The following is a 27305-nucleotide window of genomic DNA, read 5'->3' as shown; positions in this document are numbered from 1 at the left end:
GAAGTAATAATTGTACACAGGGAGTTGAGATGGTTTGGCTGTGTTCCCACTCAAATCTCATTTTGAATGGTAGCTCTCATAATCCTAATCCCCACGTGTCATGGGAGGGACCTGGTGGGAGGTAACTGAATCATGGGGGTGGTTTTTTCCTGTTCTCGTGATAGTGAATAAGTCTCATGAAATCTGATGGTATTATAAAGGGTAGTTCCCCTATACACACTCTCTCGCCTGCTGCCATACATGATGTGCCTTTGCTACTCCTTCATCTTCCACTATGATTATGAGGCCTTCCCAGCCATGTGGAACTGTGAGTCCATTAAACCTCTTTTTCTTTATAAATTACCCAGTCTCAGGTATTTCTTCATAGCAGTATGAAAATGGACTAATACAGGAGTGTATACTCCATGTTGCATCTCAAGACTGACAATACTTAGAAGCATAAAAATACTAGGTTTACTTATGAGAAGTAATAATTATATTATTACATTTAGAATCCATATAGGTTCCATTTCATCCCTCACCATCTGTATTTGTTTTTAAAGATAGCAGCCATGCCCTCCTCACCCTCTGCTGTATAGATAGAAAAGAGATACTGAGCAGGGAGGATTATAGTGTAAACAAAAGAGAAGAGAAAAAATGAAGCTATGTTTGAACTCTACATGATCTAGGCAGTCCATAGCTTTATAGTGACATATTTCCACTGTGTTGAGTCTCCTAAACCTTATTTCTGGTTCCTTCCGCAGCCATTTCCAGGTACAATCACATTATCTCCCTTTTTTGTAGAAAGTATGGAAATGACATATCATGTTTATAACAGCAGTCTAATCAGTCAATACAGGGATGCACTGGAAATCCTTCTTGAATGTCAGAAGAGTATATACATCATGTAGAATATTTCCCTGAAATGGGTTATTAGAATCACCATTGTTTTCATTCTTGAATGCCATGTAGTATCGAGAGTAGGTGATCAATTCATTTTTCTTGAAGCTGGTTTGGATTTTGGTGTAAACAAAGGTTGAAACTCTTTTCATAATACGTTGAATATGTAAATGTAATAACATGTCATTTGGGATTTAATTCATAGCAGCAGATAACAACAGCTGCATTTATTGACAACTTACAATGTTCCCTGCACCATGCCAAATATCTTATGTACATAACACTCTGTAGTTCTGATATTAGTGAAATGGAGATGTTAAAAGAAATGTGTCCAAGTTTTCACTAAGAGGGCAGATTCAAATCGCACCAAAGCCCATGCTGCTTAATATTAATGCCAAAGTATATTCTGAAAAATTAAGTGAATTGATGAAAAGATAAATAATATGTTAGATATGTTAGACTGCAAACACAGACTTTTGACATTCCAGAAATCATGAACTAAATAGCAATCTGCAAACATATAAGAATTATTGATAAAAACGGACTTAGCTTTTGAACTCACACACAAATGACTGCATATCTGATTCACTTAATTAGTAGAAACAAAAATCTCACAGCATATTTAACCCTCAATCTCTTCTTTGGGGAGGAGGACACAAATCTCGTCTCTTACCAAATTAAGGAAACCATTAAGACCATATGCCAGCACTGGTATCTCTGGTCAGTTCAGAGGTATCTTGGCCAGGCAGCTGTTAACACGGGTGTGCCAAACAGTATTTGTTGTTGCTTATTTGTTTTGCTTCACAAAAGCACAGTCAGATCATATGGCGATGGGGAGAATAAGGCTCATTAATTTGCATTGTGTGCTTGACACACTGTTCAGGCAAGGAGCAAGTTCTGAACTATGAAAGCCATTGTCCATCTGCTGCTGACTACGTGGGGTATTTTAAAGAGTTCTAAAATACTTCAGACACGCAAAAGACAAAATCCCGTATTGAGGATTGTATGATTTGAAGATTGTGAAAATAGCTCAAATATTCTCAACATAATTAAGAGGTTGCACCATGTTAAGAAGATAAAACTCACATGAGTGTTTCTCACATTCAGCTCTACAGGACAACAAACCTGATTGGCTGGGAGCCAGAGAAGGCTGACAGCAGGAACTGACCTCTCAAGGCTGTTTGCAGAGGAAAGGGATGGTTACATAGCATTCTACGGGCCAGGTCACTAACCTTACCTTCTCCCAGACTACTTTCTCCAGACTATACAATCCTAAGAAGTGAGGCCACTGACTGAAACAGGCTCACCCTAGAGAAAAGTCAACCCGCAAAATCTTTCTAAACCCTAGTTCATGTAGAATTATTTTCATAGCTGCTGAGAAAATTGGCAAAAAATAATATTTTGACCAAAGTGTAGAAAACTTGATCAAATAATTCTGTTCCCACATTGTTTTATTCTAAAAATAAGGCCACATACATTGCAATCAACTTGTAATAATTACCTGAGATTTGTTCATGCAACAGTTCAAATGTTAAACTTTGCCATGAGCAACTGCTTAATATACACCAAGTTGTTAGAAGATTATTTTAGGTGGGTGCTCACCTTCCATCATTTATTTTTCTTTGCCATAAAATACCTTTTCTGCCTTTATTATGACTGAACCTTCTGAAAAGTGAGCTGAGAAGAACAGCATGTATATTGAAATATTATTGAGTAAAAAGATTTCTTATTCCAACTTGATTCAGAGATAAAAGCACACCGTGCTTTGGAATAGTTTATATTTTTAAAGAATCCCAACTATAAACAAATAATTGTATTTTATTTTGAAGTAGGGTGAAAATTTCAAATACTGAAGTGATTGTCTGGAGTACATGAAAATGTGCATGTGAGCTATGGTAACTATGAGGCAAATTTGTATTAATTATCACCATCATTGAGGGGAGTTATTTATACTCTCCATATAAGTCACTTAAAAGACACAGCAGTTACAACCCCCCAGATTAATGTTGCACCTAGGAATGCATGTAATCATGTGCGAACTTTAAAATTCAAAAGTGTTTAAAATTGTTTTATTAATGTACCATAGATATTTACAAGATTTTAATAATATACATTTTTTTTCTTTGCAAACAACTCTGTATTAAGAACGCGTCTTGTGTCAGAGGCTGGAGAGCATATTTACAGAATGATTTGCTTTCAAAAAACTCTCAAAGATTTATGGTTTTATTCATCGGATAAGTGGCTGAATAGCAAAACAGTAAAAAATCACAATGACAATGGACAGAAAATGGATGCTAGGTTCTAAGACTTGAATTCCTCTGGAACTCAAACCTGCAAAATATAAAAATAAGACAAAAATATTTTGAGATAAAGTATTGCCTGCTAGATTAATTTTTCAGAACCCAAAATTCATACTATCATTTATCTTTTAGTAACGTATTTTATTATACTTGTCTCATTCACATTATATTTAATTTTAGAAAGTGCCTTACCATGTCTTTGTCCAAGGATGTCTGATTTAAGTATAAAAATGCAAAAGAAAAATCCCTAAATTGGCAAAGTCTGCCTAAAGGATTGGCCAACATCGGATGCTAATGACTTTCACTCAATCACAGCTTCAGGCAGATGAGTAAGTGATTCTTCTAATGCAAAAATGATACATTCTTATTGCATGCTAAGTCAGACTGACTGGTGTTGGTTGGCTTAGAAAATTGTTTTGAGGAGGACTTGAAAGTTGTGATTCAGCTCCTTAAGAACGCCACACTTGATTAGTGATGTCTGCCATGAACGTGGGAAAGGGTGTATATTTACATGCGCTTCATATATGCCATCCCTGCTGAAAAAGATCTAGAAGAATCTATGAAAAATCTTTTTGATTTTTGTGACAATAGAATGAGTGATAGAATTATGCTCTAATGACACAAAGGTTTTTTTCCTGTTCTCTATTTTGGTTTTCAAATGAGGAAATATAAAACCATTTATAATGTATAAGCATGTTACAGTTTTGGAGAATAACTTTAAAAAACTGGCTCATCACCTTTTGCTCACAATTAAAAATTTATCTTATCACCCAACATTTAAACCATAACTGGAAGATTTCATGGAGCTGAATTTCATGCTGCAACTGTCTAGGTTCAGAATCTACTATAGCAATGGTGACTCAACTTACTTGACATTTTTGGAATCCTAATTTCCTCACTGCTGCTTCCATCTCCACCATCACTGACTGTTCTTATCTCAATTAAGTAGTCTTCTTCAAATGGAACCAGAAGCTCAGCTGATGTATTGTTTGTTTCCAAAATATGAGTTTTACTCTGTCTGTTTTGCCGGTACAGAATCTGAATAAAATGAAGTATCAAGTTAACATGGACATGTTGCTTTTCTAAGGTTCACACAACTGTTCTGGAACACTGTAAGACAAAAGATACATCATCGTAAATGTTGTACTCCTCAGATGGAAATATCCAGGTGATATCTTTCCCTTATATTCCATTGCTCCTGTTAAGAAAAAGAGGTTTTTTTTGGCCAATGCCTCTAGAAGGAGAGTAGATTTATCTCTATTAGTTAAATAGCTTGAGGCTATTATCATTGGAGCTTGCTGTGGAAAGTCACTGTTCAGTTTGGACCCATTTCAAATGTTGAATATGTATCTGCCAAGAGATGATGTCCATTGTCACTGATGGTAATGATTTGTTCTGGGTACTTGATTGTACTCTTGTTAGATGCCTTTTATATTGTTAAAAGATCACATCATACTGCAGCCTAAGTTCCAAAAACTCTATTTAGATACATTTTTTGATCTCATTCTAATCATATCTACTACCCACATAAGCCATCATCTTATGATGGCAAGGGGTATCACTTGAAGAAAAAAATGTTACATCCTATGGAATTTGATTTTTTGATGTTCCCTAATACATTACTGGACCTCAGAATATAAAACCTTTTCAACGGAAAATTAGAAAGCAGCAATGGTATTTTCAAAATAATTTTGAAAAAGATTCCAATGTTTCCACATGCAGCCAATTTGTTTTCTATTTGGGTGTCACACGTTTCATTCCTTAGTAACTTAATTGATATGATTAAAGGTAAAACTAAATACTTACCTTGTACCCCAAAACTTCAGACTCATTTTCCATGGTTTTTACATGCTCCCAGTTCAAGCATAATTTAGAGTTTGTCAGCTTCCAGGCAATGTTTGCTGGTGGTTGGCTTGGAGCTTTAAAGAGATAATCAAAGATTCAGATGAATGTTAATTAGTTCATGGTCACTGTACGATGTATCAACATGAAAAGAAAAAATAAGTCTTCGATGATTTGCATAGAAGAGGCTAAAATGTTTTCAGTGTCATTTGAAATATATTAATTCTAATCACAGTAAGCAAATTTATTCAAATTCGGTCATTTGGGAATGCCTTTGTGACAGACTTATGAATTAATAATGGCTTGCTGCATGTCCAGTATTAATTTATTAATCATTGCTGTTGAGTTTGTTTACTTTATCATATATAAACAGACAGAGGGTCTCTTTATCTACGATTCCATTTGGCCATCAATCAATAAGCATGTTTAGCAAATTCAAGTTGCAAGCATTTTATGTATATCAACACAGAGATGTTCATTCCTAAAATTCTTTACTTTTTAACATTGTATTAGTTAGGTTTCTAATTGTAACACAACTAACTCAAGATATTTTAAGCAAAATATCTGCAGTAAATTTTCAAGGATATTTCTTATAACTCATGGCAGATTGCAGCAGAGTCTGAGGAGAGAAAACATTGTCACAAAGCCATGGTCTTCACTCTGCTTAACGAAGCAGGGTCTGCTGCACGCTCATCTTGCCAGAGAGCACCTCTTTGTCATTCTCACTGTACATGGCAGAAATCATGACTGTTCACCACACCTGAAATTTAAAACCTCCTCTGTTCAGAGATAGTCCAAGTTAGAATTCCCCTGAGAAAGCCGATGATTAACTTCATTTGGTCATATGTCTATCTTAGCTTAATCAACTATGTCTGGACAATGTGAAAGACGCATGCCATTTAAAGTAAATGGAGCTTTTGGGAACCCAGAAAAGGGAAAAGTCGTCACAAACTGATTGATCATCCCAAAGGGTATCAACTTTAAATCCAAACTGAGGCTTTTAGTTTTCTGAAATTAATGTTGTCTGGGTGAGAGATGGTGGGAGATAAGAGATGAAAGGTTTAGAATCTGGCTTCTAAACTAATGGATGTAGTCCAACTAGAGAATTTTACATACAAGAAAACTAGAATCCAGGTTGGGAAGTCACTTATCCAAAAGCATGCAGCTAATGAATCTTGGCCTATTGCTTTCCAGTCTAGTGTTTCTCCAGAACAACTTGCTGCTTATCTGAGTCCACATGACTATTTTTGAGACTTAAGAAATGAGAGATTTAAAATAATTCATCTGGAAAGCGGAAACAAAGATAAAACTGCCCAACAAGATGTTTTTGACATCTTTTTTGAATTTGTGAGACTGAATGAGCATAATATTTAATTCATTATAACACTGATAGAAATGGAAACTATTGCTTTGAGAGTTTTGACTCAACTGCTGTTTAATCTCCTATGTGTCACTGGAAGATTCACATATTGCTGAATCCAGGTGTCTCAAATATATTACCATACATTCTCTTTCCACCCCAATTCCACTGGGCTATCACTATTGTTCACTCAGCCACTTACAGTACAGTTGGGATGTGATAGAGAAATGTTTCCCTGTATGCTTTTATGAGGCTCAGTTCATATTTTATTATAGGTTTATCACATTGGATTATATTTATTCTTGGTTATGTGTTTCTTTAAATTTCTTGAGGGCAAGTGCCTTGTTCAACTCAGTATTACTAACCCCGAGCACAGTGCCTGGCACATAGGAGACATCCAATTCATACGTGATGAATAAATGACTGTACAATAAGATGGCTAAGGAAAACTGCTCAGGGTCCTGTGGTGATCTTCTCAGGCTGTATTGATTATGCACTGCGCTCTGGGCAGATCCATAGTTGACACAATACAGCCAATCCATTCATTATGTTCTCCTATGATCAAGGCCAATTGCCATGGTCAGACTCATAGCAATCCATACCTATTTATAAGATGGACAGGCCAATTGGATTGACCATGTCCTGGTACATTTCTTGACAATATAAACCCATAATTAAAGGCCTAAAAGCTTTTAGCTTAGTAAGCATTCAATACATTGCTTTTCAATGTACAATGTATTTGTCAATTATAATGCTTATCAACATATTTATTTCTAAAGGTCTGCATGACAGCAATAATTATTTTGTAACTATCCTTCCTCAACTTATCCTCCAGTGCCTTTTAAAATCTTCTTCTCAGCTATAAAAGATACAATATCAAAATTCTCACAGGATATTGCAATTTTAATCTCTAGTATACTCTCGATACCTTTCTTTTTATCTCTGTTCTTTAAAATTCAGCACTAACATTACCATTATACAATCAATACAGAGAAAATACAAATTCACCACTTCAGTGTCACTGGCAATGTGGATTCTGAATGCTTTATGTATTTCCGTATGTTTTGTTTGTTTTAGGAAAAGTATTGTTTTCAACACTATAAATCCATTGAAAAAATCAACAGGCTAGGAGACAGAACTGATTTCTTCCAGCTACGTAAAGGAGGGGTTTGTGATGTTGGCAATGACTTTGTCATTGACATGTTTGCATTTGTGTCCTCATCTACCAAAGCAGAAGCACAACTTTTTGTGGCCATAAAATGAGAAGAGTTGCATTCTGAGTGAGTATCTTGGTATGAATAGCCAATTATACGGATTATTTAGAATGTTTTATTTCTCTTGCTCTCTGGGAGATGAAAAGAGTTGTGCTTTGATGTCAGAGGGACTTGAATTTGTATCCAGTCTCTTCCAAGAGCTGGATTTTCCCATTATAAAATGAAACAAATAAGTCCTAGTTTATGAGATATCAAATAAAATATGAAATGTTCCTCATTTGGTTAGTGGTATATATTTAAAAACTCTGAAACTGTTAATTCTCTTTTCTCAGAGTAGCAGTTCTTCACTGTGGTGTTATGACATAATCAATTTTTCAATTGTGTTCGAAGTGGTTTGCTGCTAATAATACAATTCTGAAGTTTGCAAATGATTCACTTCTTAGATACAAATTAGTGTATATTCAAGTTTTCCCCTTAATGATATTGCTCTTACTTGGATTCTTTATATGTTTTTAGAAAGGGAGATAAAATGGGAGAGTCTCAGATAATTATCTTAGAATATCTCTTAGTCTACATCCTTTCTTATTTTTATCAATGGATGTTTCTCCAATGTCAATCCTTTATGTCTGATTTTGAAAAATAAAACTTCTGAAAGCTGCTTTAGAAGGCCATTACCTTAATATAAGCACTGTTTACAGTTCTGGTTTGATGTAGCTGATTAAACTGGGTTGCAAATATCTATGATAAAATTAAAATTTCTATCACCTTGACAAACCAAAACACTGTCACATGGATAGCACAAAACACATGTCATGATGTTTGTACCAAGTCTGTCAATGGTAAACTCAGCAAATAAACACTTTTCTAATTTTTAAAATCTTTCCAGGCAATTTCCAAAGACTAAATGATTTTCTATTAATCAAATGACAGAGCAACATTAAACTAGCCCGTCACACCTCTAATGGTTTCCTTGTAATCAATTTTTCTTGAGATGGCATTTATATTCAACTGTAGTTCACACTGTGAACTCAACTCAGAAACAACTTCTTATGTTACACTTCTAAGTAACAGTATGGGGTTGACATTTGGGCAAAAGAGAAACAACATAAGTGCAAGATAAAATAAAAGCTTAATGCTTCCTTTATGTGTAAATATGGATTGATTGCATATTTGCAGCAAGAAAGAATCTAGTACAAAGTGCTAGTCAGTCAACGTCAAGGGCCAAATTGAGCCAAAATTTGCAAACACTTTTAGTTACTGCGTCTCACTACTTCTTTCTATAGAAGTAGTGTTTTGTTTGTTTCACTTTTCTTTTCTTCTTGGAATTGATGTAAATATTTTTCTTTCTTTCCTTGTAAATCTAAATTCCATTTAAGTAATGTCTGTGTGGATCACAGTATATTTGCAGTACCTCTCAGTTTCTTTTGGAAATCCATCATTTCCACTAGGCTTTGGTACTTACAGATGAATCACTGATATTTGTTTAAAAGAACAATGACACTAGCATCATCATCATCAACAGTAACAATAATACTTAAGAACTTTGGCATATGGTATTCCTTCTGTTTGGAAGTTCTTTTGTTCTCTTTATCTTTAATTTTGTATCAAAATACATAGCCTATCCCATATAGATGCTCCTTCTTATGTACATCTTAGTTTCTCTTTTATTTCTTCACTGTACTTTTCATAATTTATGATTATTTTATTCATTTGTCTTTTTTTCTTGTTTTAGGTTGCCTCTCTTCTAAAAGAGAAATTGCCGGTTGGCAAAGATCTTGCTTGGTTTAATGACTCTTAGGCCCTCAGCACCTAATTCTGGGCACGGCTCATGGGAGGCACTATCTCTTGAGTAGATGACTGAATGATCATGCAAAAAAAACAAACAAAGAAAACACGTCTGTCTTCTCTTTAGTTTAGCCAATTAGAACAGGCAGAGATTTTGGTAAATGTGAGCTCTGCTTTTTCAGACTTTCCAATGGAAGATCAGATCAGATTACAAATCTAGACAGGGACAGTTTGAATGTGTGATGAATGCAGAATGTTTTCAGTTACCACTATTGAGAGGTAATCTTGATGTCATCTCAAGGACATGGAAAATCAAAGTTACATACAGGAGTAGCACCTGGAATCATGGTTATCATCAATGTTTCATTAAAGCTGTTTCTCATACATGCTTTGGATGTCCTTCTATGACCCTTAAAAAAAGAAAATTTCTGCAACAAATTTATAAAGAGAAAGAAAGTAGCTGTGTTTTCTTACTTTAAAAAATGCAAAGAAAGTGAAATTGCGTCTAATGGAGGAGTATAATAACACATGTTACCATGCACTGAGCCTTCATGTATGACAGCCTCTGGGTCACCTTGGTGTACATTATATCCTTTAGTTCTCAGAGAAATCGCTAGAGGTAAGTATCTTCATCTCTGTTTTTCAGATGAGAAAATGCATTCAGAGTTATCAAATAATTAGATCTGGCACACAGATAGTACATAGCTGAGCAGGGATCCGTATCCACAATTCTCTCTGAAGTCCCATTCTAACTTTTTCCAACACTGCTTCACAATGGCCAGAGTTATTGGAACTCTTAGCAAAACACAAATACACTAAAGGGGAAACTTTGGGGGAAGTTATAGAGTGGAAAAAAGACTATTTGACCATATATAGGCCTGGCAGGAGCACTACAAGCTGAGAGATTTCATGAAGCCAGGTAAGTGAATGTTAAACTCTAGAAGATCAGTAAGTTTGGGATGTCAGGGCTAGAAGAGGAATGATAGAGAAAGGAGCTTTGAGACACACTGTGAAAGATCTTGCTTGCCTTTTTCTTAGTCTTCATTCTCTGGAATAGAGGAGACAATGACATTTGATGAAGAGAAGAGAAGTATGATGGCATTTTAGGAGGAAAAATTTCAAAGTAGTTTGAGGTTTAGATGGAAGATTTGAGAGTCAGAGAGAGAAACTTTTCAGATGGTTAGGGAGGAAGATGATAAAGGGGCACAGTGGTAGTGGGATGAAGAGATTTCATGCTCATCAGTCTAACAGTGGCCATGACAAAACCTTTCTAAGCATTTGTGTCCTTCTATCTAGAAACTAAAATACCAAACTCCTTGACTTATTGTAATTACTAAGTGAGATATAGTATGATAAATTTAATACAGGGCTGGGGACATAGATGTGCTCAATATTTTTAAACTGTGGTAAGCAAAATAAGGAACCCCCAAACATGATCACATCCTAATCTCCAGTACCCGTGGACACATTACTTTATATGGAAAAGGAGTTTGCAAATGTGATTAAGGTAAGAGTCTGGAGGTGAAGAAATAATCTTGGATGATTCAGGTGGCTCCAATGTCATCATGAGGGTCCTTACAAGGGAAAGAGGGAAGCAAGAGAGTGAGAGTTGGAGGAGTTGTGATGACAGAAGCGGAGGGTCAGTGGCAGAGATGTGAAGGTACCCTCCTGTTGCTGGCATTGAACATGGAAGAAGGGGTCACAAGCCCAAGGAGGGTCACAAGCCCAGGGATGTGGGTGGTCTCCAAAATCCAGAAAACAGGAAACAAATTATCCTTTGGAGTTTCCAAAGCTAGTGTAGCCCTTGAGCACATCTGGATTTCTACCCAGTCAAACCTCTTTCTAACTCCTCATCTCCAAAAATGTATGATAAATAATTTGTATTGTTTTAAAACACTGAGTCTGAGGTCATTAATAGAATAATAGAAAAGTTACTGTTCTGCTTTCACAATGTCTGTGATATAGAACCTCAAAGTAATAAAATGAGACATTGGATAGGTATTCAAATATAAAGGGATGGAGACTTGTATATTCTTCTTATTCTCAGGTGCTTGTTGGCTATTTTGATAGGGTCACTGAAGCATATAGGCTGGTAAGAGTCAAATTTAAGAGATATTAAAACTGAATATCCATAGAAGAAATCAGGAATTACAGAGGTTTTTCTTGTTTGATTTAGTTAAGCAAGCTGAATACTTGAAGAAACACTAATCTTCATATAAAATTTCTGATTATTATTTCACTTTTTCCTTAGCAGAGGTATTCTAACGTTGTATCTTGGGTGAAATTACTCATTGTTAATTAAACTGTTTTCGAAAATTTATATCTCCTACTCTTTGACAAATTGATCATGTGTTAACTATCAGACAAACCAATAATCGTTTTAGCATTTGATGTGAATTTCAGTCCAACCCATTTGTAGGATCAATTGGGCCAACTGAACAAATTTAGTGTGAAAAACAAGGATTTTTTCTGCTTAAAAACATAGAATAATTTAGCACAAACTAACACTTTTAATTCAGGTTGCATGGACAATGAAACCAGCAAATTTTCAGAAGACAGAAAAAATTATTATTGAGATTTTCTGATATGTATGTAGAATATATACAGAGCCACTTCAAAGACGCCTGGGCCAGGTGCCCCTTCGCAGGTGCCCACGACCCACCCTGTAGGCGGTAGGAGAGGCGCGCGCCAGAAGCCCCTTCCTCGGCGCTGTCAACCCGTCACCCAGCTCGGCCTGGGGCTGCTTCTGGCGCTGGGCCGGTCCCCTGGGCGCAAATACCGACCCCTTCTGCAAATGAGAGTAGCATTGTTTTGCCTACACCCACCAGCTCCGGCTCCAACGGAGCCCTGTCTCAGGGGGACCGTCACTGCTATCATCGTGTTCTTCTGATTCCTGGCCGTCTTGTTCCTGGCTGTGGGGCTGGCACTATTGGTGCGGAAGCTTCGGGAGATGCGGCAGACGGAGGGCACCTACTGGCCCAGCAGCGAGGAACAGTTCTCTTATGTAGCTGGGCCTGGGCCCCTCAGGACTCCAATGAGACCCTGTGGGGCTACCTGCACATCTAGGGCCCTTCTCCTCCATCTGTCCCCCTTCATTGCTGTGTGAACTTGGGGAAAGGCAGTGCCCTCTCTGGGCAATCATATCCACCCAGTGCTTCCGAATAGCAGGGAAGAAGGTGCTTCAAAGACTGCCCTTGAGGTCAAGGGAGTGTGGGGCTACTCACTTTTATGTACTTATATACAATTAGTAGTGAGATGTGACTATATGTATATATATTACAGAAAATCTCAAGAAGAATTTTAAAACATATATATGTATTATATATGTCATATGGATGTATCTCTCTCTTCCTGAGGTAAATGATTAGTTCAATGTTCAAGTTTCAATCCACCTTAAGTTGGTTGATGGGATTATGTATAATAAAAGTTGGCCTGAGTCTTGGCTCAATAACTGCACTAAAATGTCTGTCAGTCTACCGTGATACAATCGGTTTTGGTTTTTTTTAAATGTTTCATACACATTTCTAATCACTCTTGATTTGCTTGAGATAGAAACTGAATTACATACAAGAGTTTCTGTGAGTTTGGCATCTCTCAGTTAACTAGAACTAAATGTCTCGGAAATCTTAAAACTGCTGATTGATCGGAGATTTTCATCCAGATTTGCAGATTAGCTGAAAGAAGCTAAACCACTCCAGAAAGACCAAAGAAGCAAATCACACATCCAAGTTATCTGGCAATGACTTCATCGATTTAGTCACCACTGAGTAAAACAGGAAAAGAAATAGAACTTCACTGTTAACTAATCCATTCTTGAAAATAACTCACAGCCCAGCCTGTCTAAAACTGGGTGGATTGGAGGAAAGTTGGCTAAAAATTTTTGCTCCACAGGCTTTTGCAGTTCCACAGCACTTTGTATTTTGTAAGATACTTCCAGAATCAGTACCTTGTTTGTGCCTCATGGATAATTTGGGAAGGCAGTGAGGACAGAGATAATTTCTATTTAATAGGTAAGAACATGAAAGCAGAAAAATGGAATGCCTTGTCCTATTTCAAGTCATGAGTCAATGATGTACCCAGAATTGGAACATGACTCTCTGACCGTTGATCTGGTTATGTGGAAATAACTGGATAATCTATTTGATCAAGGGCCTAGTCTCTGAGATGATTCCTAACTTCTTTTGTACATGACAAATATACACATAAAGGGAATAACTTTAATATAGCTTCATTTTCAAACTCTTCTCAACCACCTCTTCTTTCCAAATATGGTGGTGTAATTAGAATACGGCATGTATAGGTAAACTAGATTTTTGTAAGTGGCAGTGAATATGTCTTAGTCTTTCTCAAAATTCAGCAACTATATTTGTTATCTTTCATTCATCAGGATTCAGAGAGCAAAAAAATGTGTTTAAAAAAACCTGATTCTGTGACTAATTTGTGTCCATTAATAATATATAAGAGATATGTAAATATTATTCAACCTCAAAAAATCATCTTGCAGGAACAACTAAGTCATATCTGATCAGACCTTCCCCAATGTATTGCTGTGCCTCATATTATGGAATATTTGTGCATTACCAGACTCAGTCAGAAAACAAAGGCAGCAACAATCACCAAAAGATGAAAAACATTCATCTTTTATTTAGTAGATTCTGATTATGTGAAATCACCTGGCTGATTATCAAGGGATATAATACAAAGCAGAGAAGTTCATTCTTAGATTTCAGGGACTTCCAAGTAAGCTGTAGTCATAAGGCATCCTAAAAGGAAAGATCTAGGTATCTGACAGTTGCAGGATCACATCTGAATATACTTGGACTCAAATGACAAACAAAACAAAACAAAAAACCATTTACTAAGCATTTACTAAGGTGCGTACTGGGCATTTATTATTAATAATCTCTTTCAATCTTGAACAAAACCTATGAGAACATAAATATGACTTTTTCCTCATTTTATAGGTAGGCAACTGAGACTGAAAGATAAATACTACCTGACCTTCTAAGGATGGGAGGTCAGTTTTTGAATGCATTTAGGAGGGCATCAGGGCCAGTCTTAGACATTACACTCTTTTGTCTTTCATTGATATACTTGGAGTATTCCTCTTTTGGAATTCCGGAAAGATCAAAACATTTACCTTGATTGTTACCAAAAGGTTTCAACCGCTATCCATATTTAAGGGACAAACCAACTAACCAAAGTAACCAAGTAGTAAAGAAATGAGGTGTGGGAATACAATGAACATCAAGCAAAGGAATAGGGTTCTCTTCACAGATGAACCTTGTTTTCTGGAGTGTATGCATACTTACGGGACTTTTTGGTGGTAACATTGACTGGGGGGCTTGACGGCCCTGTTCCAGCAGTGTTGTAAGCTCTCACAGAAGCAAAGTAGATGGTATTAGCTTTCAGCCCCGTGATGTTTTTGGTTGTGACATTTCCACTGACTCTAATTTTGCCAATCATGGATTCTTTGGAGTCATCTGTCCAGTATAAGACCTGATAATTAAAAACCAAACACAAGCACTTTATTGTTCCCCAATAACTATCAATCATTGTTTACCCACAACTAACAACCACAACCACAAGGGATATGGGAAGAAGATAGAAGTATAGATGATGAAAACGTTTTCTAATTAAAATGGTTATACAACAAAATTGTTATTCTCTAATATTTATGAGGAAAAAAGTCATGAATGCAAATTCACAATGGAAATTAGAGAACCTGATTTTTTAGATTACCAAAAGAAAGTATTTTATGAGCTATCTAAAGTTACCAGCTTTAGCAAATGACGTATAACAAGTCAGACAAAAACACATTTGTATATAATCAGTCAAAGACTTTGATTATAATGTCTTGCTATTGGCATTTCTTTTCAGAGTTATTTGAATCACAGATTAATTAATAAATCAATTTATACTGAGCCCTACCTTTGCATTAGCAATGTTTTAGGTACATTGAAAAAAAAAAAAGAGAGAATAAATTAAGTGCCTATTTTCAATCCCTTATCATGTAGCTAAGAGGTTACAATCCACAGTATATGTGAAAATAAGTCATAGAATGCATTACAAAGAAGTGATATAAAAAAATATGCTACAAGAATTTGACAAAATACATCAGGAATTGACGAGAGTAGAGCTCAGAAGGAAGAGGAGACTAGGGATGAAATTTGAGAAGTGACTAGGGTTCAGATAAGAGGTAAGGCATTCTTGGCATGGAGTGGAAAAGACACCTGAGAGCAGAACTTTCTGTTGGAATCAGAGGATTGTAGGTATATATATGTGTATATATATACACACACACACATACATACATACAAAGACAAAATTAAGAATGTTTAGGATTATACATTTATTATTACTCCAAAACTAAATAAATTATGTTACCCATTTTGTGAATCACTGAATTTGCAAGTTGAAAAAGATTGAGTGATGAACAACCTTCCCTTAAAATGTTCTTATCGCTTGACTTTGTGAGATGACGGCCTACAAATGTAATTTGCCTTACTCTTCATAGACTAAAAATAGCAGACTCGAGACAATCTAGGTATTTTTTTTCTTTACTTAACTGCCTTTTCTGAGATGATTACATCTTTTCAAGTTATACTGCAATTTGCAGAGCAGGTTTCTCAATGAAATTCTTCCATGGTGTAAGATGATTGAGGAGCAGACTTTACCTCTTACCAATGAAAAAAAAAATGACTGCAATTTGAATAATTAATCATATAATCACCTGATCACTTTTGAAAAATGTTGTTGTGGTAAGAACAGTTAATATGAGATCTGTCCTCTTGAAAAATTTTAAGTGTACAATGCATTATTGTTGACTCTGTGCACAGCTGTACGGCAGATCTCTAGAGCTTAGTTATCTTACTTGTACTGAATTGGTGTGCCTTTAAAAATGGCTACTATTTGTTAATTTGTTTGCTTTGAATTACCTAAAAAGATATCCCTTACTTTGAGGGAGGAGGCAGGACTTTACTGTGGACAAGATTGAAGACTGGCTGAAACAGGGAAGAGGCTAAAGCACCCCTTCATAAGACACAGGCACCAGTTCCATGTCAGTTTACCACTGCCATGGCAACACCTGGAAGTTACCACCCCTTTCCATGGCAACGGCCTGAAAGTTATCACCCTTTTTCTAGAAATTTGAGTAACTCACCCATTAATTTCTAGAGTAACTCACTCTAGAAATCTGAGTAACTCACCCATTAATTTGCAAGTAATTTAAAAGTGGGTATAAATATGACTGTAGAACTGCTTCCAAGCTGCTACTCTCTTAGAACACTGCCTGTGGGGTAGCCCTGCTCTGCAGAAGCAATTTTGAAGCTATAACACTGCTGCCTCAATAAAGCTGGTTTTTTTGTTTTGTTTTGTTTTGTTTTAACCACTGGCTCACTCTTGAATTCTGTCTTGAGCAAGGACAAGAAACATCCCAGGCTAGGCCCCAATTTGGGGGCTCACCTACCCTGTCTCAACTTCATTCCCTGCTTCAGCTTTAGACACACATTATCATATGCTAACAACAGGCTAGTAGGATAGGACTGTTGAATAGGAGCTATTATGAAATCCATCGATTACCTCATAGCCCAGCACTCTTCCAGTGTTTCTATTCCAGGCAATAGCATTCCATGAAACCTCCATTTCAGAAGCAGAAAAACTCTGGACAGAAGTTCCCCTTGGGGCCAGCTGAGGTTCTACCATCCAGAGAAAGACATAGCCATCTTTAGCAGAGTGGTTCATTGAAAATGGAACAAGGGAATACAAACTATGCATAGAGTCTCAAAGAAAACCAGAGCTGAGGACAACTTACCATCTTCCCCAGAGTAGACAATGGTCACAGTACTCAGGGATCCTTCTCCTTCATTATTATACACACCCACTTTGACTTCAAATGGAGAGAGTGGGATGATACTTTCATTTCTGTAGACAAACCTTGATGATTCCACAGATGCTACTTTCTCCTTGGTCCAGGTTGTCGAGCCCACTGGCCGGAACATGATGATATATCCAAATCCCTCCCCATTCTGTAGTTCTTCTGGAATTGACTTGGGCAGAATGTGATCAATCATTGAGTATTTGCAAAAATATTTTATTAAGCTACTATAATATTTATTGATTACTTCACATTTCTTCCATAGAGACAAATACGGATATTTATTCTGTTTAATGATGTATTAAAAACACTTTTATTTGGAATGCCAATTAGAAAAATGATCCCAGTTAAAGATATTCAGATAAATAGTTCAAGTTTTCAGATAGAAATATAAAACAAGCTTTACATATTTATATATTTTCTTTGATCATTCATAAATTATTATAATAAAACAGTTTAGAAGATTGTATGATACACACTAAAATGTGGTTTTGATATGAATTTTTAAACTCAGCACAAATTAACTTATTAACTATTTATTTCAAGACTAGATATGTTTCCCTTTCACAACATTTTAAACAAGTTTTTGTAAGACATGTGTAATGGAATTATTGTGAAATAGCATATGCTTTAAGGCATAGAGTATTTCTTTAAAAAAGTATACAAGACCTCCCATCATTTTTTTAGGCATACATCTTCATTGGTAGTGACATGTGGGCATTTTTCCTCACATGAAAAAATGAACTGTTAACTCTCACAAAGATCAGATTCTATAAAATACATTTCAAATCTAAAATTGCTAAAATAGCAAAATAGAAATACATAATATTCCCCCATACTCTGCAGATACTAAAAATTATAAGCAATCACATAAACTTAGCAAATTAAAATGAATCTGTACTTGAATTTAGACCAACAGATCTCCTGATTGCAAGAGACTTGTATTGAAAAATCAATGGAATTTATTTGTTTTTTCTCAAGAAAAATGCTTTGCTTTTTTTTTTTTTTTTTTTTTTAGTAAATATTCTGACAGACTAATAAAGGCAACACCTGACAGGACATAGCGCTTCTAGTCCCTCATGTCCACAACTCCATTTCAGAGCTTCTCTTTATTCATGGGAGTCTATTTATTTTATCAATCACATTATCCTGCCACTTGGAACCCATGTGAGCCCCCATTCATGAGCACCAGAACCACAGACACTGTCTTGGTGAGTATCTATGAGGGCAGAATCTCTGTACTCTATAGTGACTAATAGACCTGGTCAATTCCTCTCATAGAGTTTGCATATGAAACATGGCGGGTGGCAGAACAATAATAGATATACACAGAGCAGGCAAAAGTAGAGAACATGCAGTAGCAGGAACAGTGAGACAATAGAAGCTAAGAGAAAATAGATGCTGTAAATTAGAGAGAGGAGATCCAAATTAGCTGGCAGCCAGGTAGGAAACTGGAAGTAAAGGAAATGGGAGGAACTGAGGCATAAGCATGAGAGACTATTCAAGCCAGGGCTGGATCAGCAGAGTGGTTGTTGATGGTTGGCTAGAGCTCCTGTGCTCGAGTGCCCAGAGCAGTGATGAACGATGTTCCGGTTCTTCATTTGACCTTCCTACCTGCTCCTCATTTCTTTCCATGTAGCTTTTAAATGAATCCCCATTAACCAAGATGACCTCAGCTGGTCTCTATTTCTTGCCATGTGGAACAGTCTAACAAATACAGAAAGTGAAAATAGGAAGAAAAATGCTGCTCCTGACATCTGGGGAAGCGAAGTATTTCCTCATATTAACGCTTCTCTTCTTTTTCATAGGGAGACTAGAAATAAAACAGTTAATTTTGAATGGCATGGAAGAAATTTATAAGAATGGAAGCTACTTGCTAGAGCATTTGATTTATTTCTGAAGTTTCTTTGATCTCAGATTTAATCAAGATGCTTAGTCAGTTCATCTACCTAAATAGGGGAGTTCTGTTTTTGTTAGTCAAGTACAATTAGTATTTCTCATGGTGCTCTCCCAAGAAAGATCTGAGTCCCACATATGCATATTAGAGGGGAAAAAAGAGACTTATTTAGATACTTCCTTTTATTCTTACATGAACAGAGAGTCAAATGATTAAGAAATATATATAGTTATTTAACAAGACCAGAAAAAGAGTTTTCTTTAAGTGGAGAAAGTGCTCAGTAAAATAAAGACATTGTGAAATTCTCCTGGGAGTAAAATCTATGAAAATTGATGAACTAATAATGTAAATTCTCAACCACAGTGTCTATAAGAACCAAATCTTCAGTACAGACTACGAATCAACAAAACTATGTACTTCTAGCCAAATCTGGCATGCAACTGGTTTTGAAAATAAAGGTTTTTGAGACACGCCTACACCTATATGTTTGTAAGTGGTATGTGGCTCTTTTGAGCTACAAAAGCAGAGTGAGACATTAGAAAAGAGATCATGTGGCCCACAAGACTGAATAATTTTACTGTCTGGCCCTTTAAATAAAAGGTATGCCAACCATCAGTGTAGGTATGTATCTCTTACTCTATAGTGCTTTATCCTGTGTACCTAATTTTGTAGTCATATTTATGAGACATTCACCACAAGCACCTCAAACCTGGAAGTATTTGGGAATATACAACATTATGATAAAATAATGAATAAACATGCCCTTAAAAAGGAATTAGCCGTTGCTATATTCTAAAAATTTGATATTATGTCTAGGTTATTGGAAACAAACCAGACCAAAACAAATAAACACAAAATCTACATTTACTATGTGGCTCTGGGGAAAACTCGGGGAAGATATTTAGTTCAATTCAGGCAGATTATACCACAGGGTGCCTAAATGAAGGATAATCATTAAAGCTGTCACTTATAAAACATAATGGTAGATTGTGACTGAATTTAGAACAGTTTTGTGTCCCACAGTGCTTTTCAAAGTCCAACAGGTATTATTTCAACTACAACAGGAGTGACATTGGCCTGGGGTGGCCTCTCCACTTCAAAGTTACTTTTCAAAACATAGTTCAGATATACTCAGTTCTGATGGTGTCTTTCCTGATTTCCTTCCAGGCTGGGTTAAGACCGTTCTGTCCTGTATGCTTCCGAGCATTCAGACATTTTCTCATCCATTTTTGTATTCCACTGATAGGAACAGAGAAGCTACTTAATAGAGTTCATTAAATTGAAGGCATTACTACCTGCATTCTGGTGGCTCAGATTCATACTAATGTATGATTCATACTAATGTCTGAATCTTCTCCTAAATATACATAACTTATTCCCCAAAGAAGCTGGGCATCAGAAGAAGTTGGCTCAGTATCTGCCTGTACATAATGTTAAATATGAGTGATAAATGGGATACTGAATTCACTAACTCACTTTAAGCAAGTATCTGCACATCAGATATCCAACCCCCTCCAAAAAAAAAAAGAAAAAAGAAAACCACACACACAGAGGAAGTGGATTTAATTTAGTTTAATTTTTTAAAATAGGGGTTAGAATGTTTTTTCTGTAGAGGGCCAGAGAGTAAACTTAAAAAAAAATCAACTTTTAGTTTAGATTCAGGGGGTACATGTGCAAGTTTGTTACATGGATATATTCTGTGATGCTGAGGTTTGGGGTACAATGGATCCCATCACCTAGGTAGTGAGCACAGTACCCATCAATACAGCAAGTTTTTCAACCCTTGCCCTTCCCTTCATCACTCTAGTAGACCCTAGGATCCATTGTTGCTACCAGATAGTAAATATTTTAAGCATTGTGGGATATATGGTCTCATGCAACAGAAAGAAAGCAGCAATACACAACATGAAAAAGAATGGATGTTGCTATGGGTGGATTTATTTATAAAAACAGGAAACTGGACAAATTTGTCTCATAGGTCATGGTTTGTGTAACTTTGCCTTAAAGAGAAAGGACATTATAAATCGTGGAAAGAGAGAATTTTTTTGGTAATTCATGCTCATCTCTATTTAAGAATGATATCTATAGCATTTGGGTCCTCATTATAGACTGTGTATAAGCAATTGCAACACCGACCTTTCGGAATCTCTGACCAAGGAGGAGAACAAAATAAGTTATTAAGTCAGGCAAAACTTCCTGTACACTATGATGATAATGCTTATTCGGCCTTTGATGAATATGGAAACCTAAATAAACTACTCACAAACAATTCTCTTGTAGACTCACTTGAAAGTCGGTGTTTTATGGGAAATACGTTTGGAGTAGCAGGTATAATATGGCTAACGTACTACCTAAGGTAGATACTCAAGGACTCAGGCCCACCCTGAGCCATCACATTGCATGGAGACAACTGGGATTGTAATACAGGATACAGTAAAAGAACATAAAGGGAAAGCCCTGTGTTCAAATGCTTCTCTGCCCAATGATGTCACATTTCTAAGTCTCAGTTTTCTTACCTGAAAGTGGTGTAACCACCTTATAGCATTATTGTAAGGACTGAATGATATGAAACTCTCTGTGTGGCATCTGAAATCCTGTAAATGCTTGAAAAAATAGGGTTTCCCCCTCTCTCTGGCCTCTGAGAGTCCCAGCTCTCTGAAAACACTGCCTTCCATTCAACAAGTGTTCATGGAGGGTGGACCACATTCCAAGCACTGTTCTAGGCCTGTAATGTCAACATGCAACAAAATATCCAGGGGAAAGGGTGACTTTCTGGGCAGTTGCATCTAGTTTCTGACACTGTCATTTATAACCATAAAGAACAACGTATCTGGTTCCCAGTTCTCTCTCATAGCCTAGCCATGTGAAGTAGGCGACAGTAAGAAATACCAGGTTTGCATTTTCTGGAACATAAGGGATGCAGGTTCATTTAACTGACAAATGTCTGGGAAACTTAAAGTGGGGAAGAGATCCAGACAGCCTATGGTGGCAGAGTGAAGAGGGATGCTAATTGGTTATGCATTGCACTTCCACTAAACATGGAGCAGGGTATGTGTCTGCTGAGGACAAATGTGAAACCCATGCAAGTGGGTCATCCATGGGCAGCCTTAAAGGGGACTCTGTCCACAAAGACCACCTACAGGAGAGAGAATATTCACTGGAAGAGTCTAGAAATGGACCACCAAAATCCAGGAACTGACACCCTTCAGCAGCCAGTTGGGTCTGCACCAAGGAATTGCAATTGGGAGTCCTTGGTGGGGGATCATCCAGTGGCCAGCTCCCAAATAAAAAATAAATAAATAAAACAGAAACCCTACCCTATGAAATGGCAGCGTCTGGTAATTTGCCATACCTAGAGCACACCAAAGTCAAATTAGAAATGTACCAGCAATCCAGATCTTTTCCTTTCTCTCCCCCTCCCAACACCAACCTTCTATAGCTCTGGAGAATCCAGAAGTAACACTGTGAATGGGGAAAGATAAACTGAAGAGCAGAATGGAGAGAAGTTGGACTGACCATGTATTCTCTTTTGCGCTACTGAATTCTCAGGCTGAGGCACTGAGCTACTGAAAATGAGAAACTTTAAACTGGTTGAAAGCCTAAATTCTAACGTTTATACTTCAGTTTGAAGTGTATACACCAGACTGAAATTTGTAATAAGTGAAAAAATGAGCCTATATGTTAACGGGTAATAAAAATGACCACAAAATCTATTCCATGTGCCTAAGCTTTCATCTAGATGCAGGGAAGAATGAGTGGATCAGATGTAAAGAGCAGTGTTAGGACAAGAATAGTTTTTTGCCTACAGTCTACTGAGCTCAGCTTATTCACAATACAACAGTGCCACAGGTAATAAATCAAACAATGCCTAGTTCATCAAGCAATAATGAAAATGCTACTGACCCACGCTCAATAGATATTGAAGTTGTTTTTCATGTATTTGGGAGAAAATTGTGCTGAGTTCGTCATACTGTCTCACAATGAGAAAAGTTCCTAATACCTCCTCTAAATAATTCATCATCAGAATGATGTATTTTTATACCATATATTTTTATATGCTCTCAATAGTGATCAAATAAATCTTTTTGTTTTTCAGTATTCTTCCTGGCCAGCTAAATCTCTTTTCTTCATAATAACTCAGTTGGACAGAAAATTACCTCCCACGTAATGACGAGTTCAGACCGACTTCCTCCACCTCCATTGACGTTTACTGGTGCCACAGCAGGGACTAAAAGCAACCAAGAGAGATGTGGGATGGCAATTATTAAAGTACATCTTCATCAAGAAGAATTTTGTTTTTGAATTTCACCTTTCAAAATCTCACACAGGCATATTGTGAGAGTCTTGCATTTTTAATGAACGTAAATTATGTTTACACATATCCAAATTTCTAAGAGAGAGGACACAGTTGTGTTTGATACATGAGCACCCTGGCTCCAAAATTAATTAAAAATTGAGTAACATCGGGCATTTGACATTATTATGCATCATCTACTAATTGGCAAAATGATGTTCCATTCAGATGGTAACAGTGACACTGCTGATTTAGTGCCTAATTATACAGTTGTGCTGTAAACAAGTTAGTGAGGCAGTATATTAATTAATTATTTTTTTCAATAAACAAACTAAAATAATTTTTCTTTTTATTAGTCATCAGGATATTTTAACATTTAAAATTAAATATTGAAAAATATGAAAATAAATACATTCTTGTTTTAAAACTCCTGGTTAGAATCTCACATCTCTCGGGAGAGAATAAGAGGGATTTTCTTCCAACTTTTCACTAGCAAAGTCAGATTTTTCTCCTGTCAAGAATGTGATTGGAAGAAGTTCTTTCTATTTATTTCTTGGGATCTAAGGCTCTGTGGTAGAAGATTCAGAAACCAGTAATTTTGATGAGTTTTTAAAAAGTATGCCCTTCAACTCTATATCCTTGTGAGGACTAATATAATGAATAATAGTTCATAGAAACTGTAAAGCTGAGGAAATGCTGAGTGTATATACAGTATTGTAGTGTCTAATGAGAATGAGGTTTTACTTTACACATGTGTAAGTGTTTAAAAGCATTATTTTTCTTGACATAATGACAAAAAGTATCCTAAATCTGTGATAATGGCTAAATCAGCAGGGTATGCTTTTTAAATGTGGAATTACATGAAATTGTCTATACTGGACCATTTCTGAGCAATGTGAAAGGTGGTTGGTTGAGGAAGCACCTGGATATGTCTGGGGATTGGTAGTCAGGGATTAAAATATGTAAATTTTAATTCCTCATTTCAAATTTTTCCCCACCATGTAGACCATCTAAATTAATTTAGATTACTTATTTTATTTATTTCCATTTCATACTGATGTTTCACTCTATAAACATGACCAGAAAATAGTCATATGATAATCTGATTGTTCTTCTTCAAAATTGCACCTTTCAGATACACCTTTTCATATTTAAATTTATCCTTAACTTTTCCAGCTTTAAGCTTCATAAGTTTTTAGAAAAAAATTACGTGAACCTAAACCTTATTTTCTAAGTCTTCCAATGCCTTTGATCAAAAGTGATGTAAATCAGAGTGGATTTTACAGAGTTGCTGAATTTATAGTGCTTGACAGCTTGCAGTGACTAACTGCACACTATCTCAGGACCTTTGCATAGTTTAGCTGTGTAAGGAAAAGTATTTTAAATTATATTTTGATTTACTTTCTACAAAGTTTCCAGTGCTCTGAGAAATAGAAAATTCCTTTCTCCATTCAATTTCAAATTAATTGTACTTAAACCTAAAACCATATTGAGAACAAGTTAGTCTTTGTTGATATCAGAGAGAGAGAGAGAGAGAGACGAGAAACTCTGTAGGTTTTCAATCAGTAGAGTTTGACTCAATAGGTATGAATATCACCAGTCTCATTCTGCTACTGAAACAAGAGAGTATTAATGGTTAGAAGGTGGCACACAAACTTAGCTATGAAAATGTAAGAGTTTCTGTCAATGCTGTCCAAAGCTACCAAAATATAAATCAATGGTAAACAACCTGAAACTAAAGCTCATATCCAGAGTCATGGGCAACACCTGAAGATTCTGATCCAGGGGGTATATAGGAGGGCCTGGGAATTTCTATATTTACACACTTTCTTTGGCTAATCTATTGCTCATCTACATTAAGATCCTCTTTTGTGGAGAATGCTGGGTGTAAAAATCAGGAAGTTTGGATTCAAATCCTAGCTCTGTCACAAACAACCAGCTAATATCCAGGTCTTCATTTTCCTCTTCTGTAAAACAAAAGGATTTCCTTTCAGCTGTAAGTTTCTAGCGTGATTTAATTGGATGATATCACTGTCAAGTAAGTCCTTTCTTCTAGCCCCAATTCTATGATAAACAGTTAACATTATCTTTAGTTTAAGGATTGATTTATTGACTTCTGAAAATTGTGCACACTTTAATAAGGTAATTTGTGTTTGTTAATTAAGCCAGCGACAACAAAGTGATCCTTTGTTTATGTGACTGAATAAGAATGTGAATTTTGTAGGCTACATACAGCTAGCAGATTAAATGTCACCCTGGATGTGAAAGTTTGAGTGGAACAAAGAGGATCCATTGAAAAGAGCTTAAGAAGGCATGGTATCTGAGCCAGGTTCTTGTGTTCCGCTGTTCAGTGAACCAATTAATGCTCAATTAGTGCTCCTGTTAAATGAGTTTAGGATTTACCTCATTTGCATGGAAAAAAAATTATACTATTGCTCAATGAAGCTACAACTAGGTCAGAGTTGAGAAACAGATGAAAATATATGGCTGACTGCACAACAGAGTCTCAATTAATTCTTGGCTACAACATTTTAATGAAACAAGCAGTAACTCATTTGCATATACAAATCTACAGATTCTCTATTGAAGTTTGACTGGAAAATAGGTGTGATGCAAACACAGTTTCTTAAAAACTCTGCTTAAACGCAATCATCTCTTATTGAACCTACTACTTGGGGAAAATACACCTTGTCTTGTGTACGTAAAAATTAAAAAATGAGAGCCACTCGTTTACTGCCAAACAATTTTGAGACAAAAGTGTTAGAAGACCCATAAAAATACTTGTTTTCTTTTAAGAACTGTATCATATGAAGTCTTCCACATTTTTAGAACACATTGATGCTTTACCTGATGCTTTAGTTCTTAACAATTCTGATGGTTTACTTGGTTCTCCAATCCCAATGCTGTTGCCGGCAACAACGCGAAATTCATATTCCACCCAAGGACTCAAACCAACCACTGTTGCATTGTATGTCTTACCATTGAGAATTTCTGGAACTAAAAATAATGGGACACTAAGGCACCGAAGTTGGGACTACTCAAAAACAAATAATTATACAAAATTATATAATTATTAATTTAAAATACAATTGTATTTATTAAAATTATTGGACTAAAATATTATTTTTAAAGTATCCCAAAACACTTTTGTCACTCACCTGTAGCAACAGCCTGCCAACCCACAGAAAATGGTGTCTGAGTCTGAATAGTAAATATTTGAATGGGACTGTTATTATCTGGGCCTGCTCTCCAGCTTAGTTGAGAAGTAGTACTGGAAATCTCTTCCACTTTCACATCCTCAGGAGGACCTGGTGGACCTTGAAAAAAATGTTTTATCATGACTACATTGGAGATACTTACATTCATTAATTTGGGACAAGGATGGTTTATTTTTACCTGTTGTGCTTAGAAAGTAAAATATTGACCATAATATATTTGTAGCACATTATTAGAGATAAAGTTCTATTAATTCCATTTATGTGGTAAATGACATTAATGTACTAGTGCTTCCTCTGGAGATTAGAAAATATCAGGCATATGATGATTGCATATCAACCTATACTCAAAAATTGAGAACCATCATCTTTAATTACTCTTAAAATCTAACTCAAGTAAATGCAGCTAATCTGAAGAACTACAGGAGCATGTGGATTTGATTCTGGATTGGCAAGAATGATTTATTATAAACAGAAGACACGTCTAAGTTTTAGGTACTGACACTGCTTGCCAAGCGTGACTGTTCACTATAGTCAAATCCTACACAATTCCGTGTCTGTATCCACACTACCCATACCCTGGAGTCCTGGGGTTTAAAAAATAAAAAATCTATCTGATTTCATCTCACTTCCATATCATGAT

At 36.1% G+C, this 27305-nt stretch overlaps 1 protein-coding gene and 1 long non-coding RNA gene across 8 annotated transcripts in view; one reads left to right on the top strand and one right to left on the bottom strand.

Annotated features, from left to right (window-relative positions):
• Window positions 1-2919: 2919 nt before the first annotated feature.
• CNTN6 (contactin 6) overlaps window positions 2920-27305 on the bottom strand; it is a 308540-nt gene continuing 284154 nt past the window's right edge. For 5 of the 7 annotated variants that reach the window (XM_005547638.5, XM_074033771.1, XM_005547637.5 and 2 more), the window contains 9 exons: window positions 26606-26764; window positions 26295-26444; window positions 23311-23381; window positions 17194-17428; window positions 16962-17077; window positions 14693-14879; window positions 4986-5098; window positions 4049-4217; window positions 2920-3210 (listed from right to left, as the gene is read on the bottom strand). In XM_005547638.5, the coding sequence (XP_005547695.2) occupies window positions 3107-3210; window positions 4049-4217; window positions 4986-5098; window positions 14693-14879; window positions 16962-17077; window positions 17194-17428; window positions 23311-23381; window positions 26295-26444; window positions 26606-26764 (1304 nt within the window). In that variant the 3' untranslated portion in view covers window positions 2920-3106. Of the gene's footprint in view, window positions 3211-4048; window positions 4218-4985; window positions 5099-9907; window positions 10016-14692; window positions 14880-16961; window positions 17078-17193; window positions 17429-23310; window positions 23382-26294; window positions 26445-26605; window positions 26765-27305 lie in introns of those variants that run through there. The other 2 variants (XM_074033773.1, XM_065538898.2) reach the window with 1 other exon arrangement.
• On the top strand, window positions 7527-9487 carry LOC135969366 (uncharacterized). The gene is made up of 2 exons (XR_010584565.2): window positions 7527-7661; window positions 9328-9487. It is a non-coding gene; the product is annotated as an uncharacterized lncRNA (long non-coding RNA).

Source organism: Macaca fascicularis, chromosome 2 (assembly GCF_037993035.2).
Source record: "Macaca fascicularis isolate 582-1 chromosome 2, T2T-MFA8v1.1".
Classification (NCBI taxonomy): Eukaryota; Metazoa; Chordata; class Mammalia; order Primates; family Cercopithecidae; genus Macaca; species Macaca fascicularis.
Note: the sequence above shows the minus strand (reverse complement) of the source record. Positions and strands in the feature narration are given on the sequence as shown.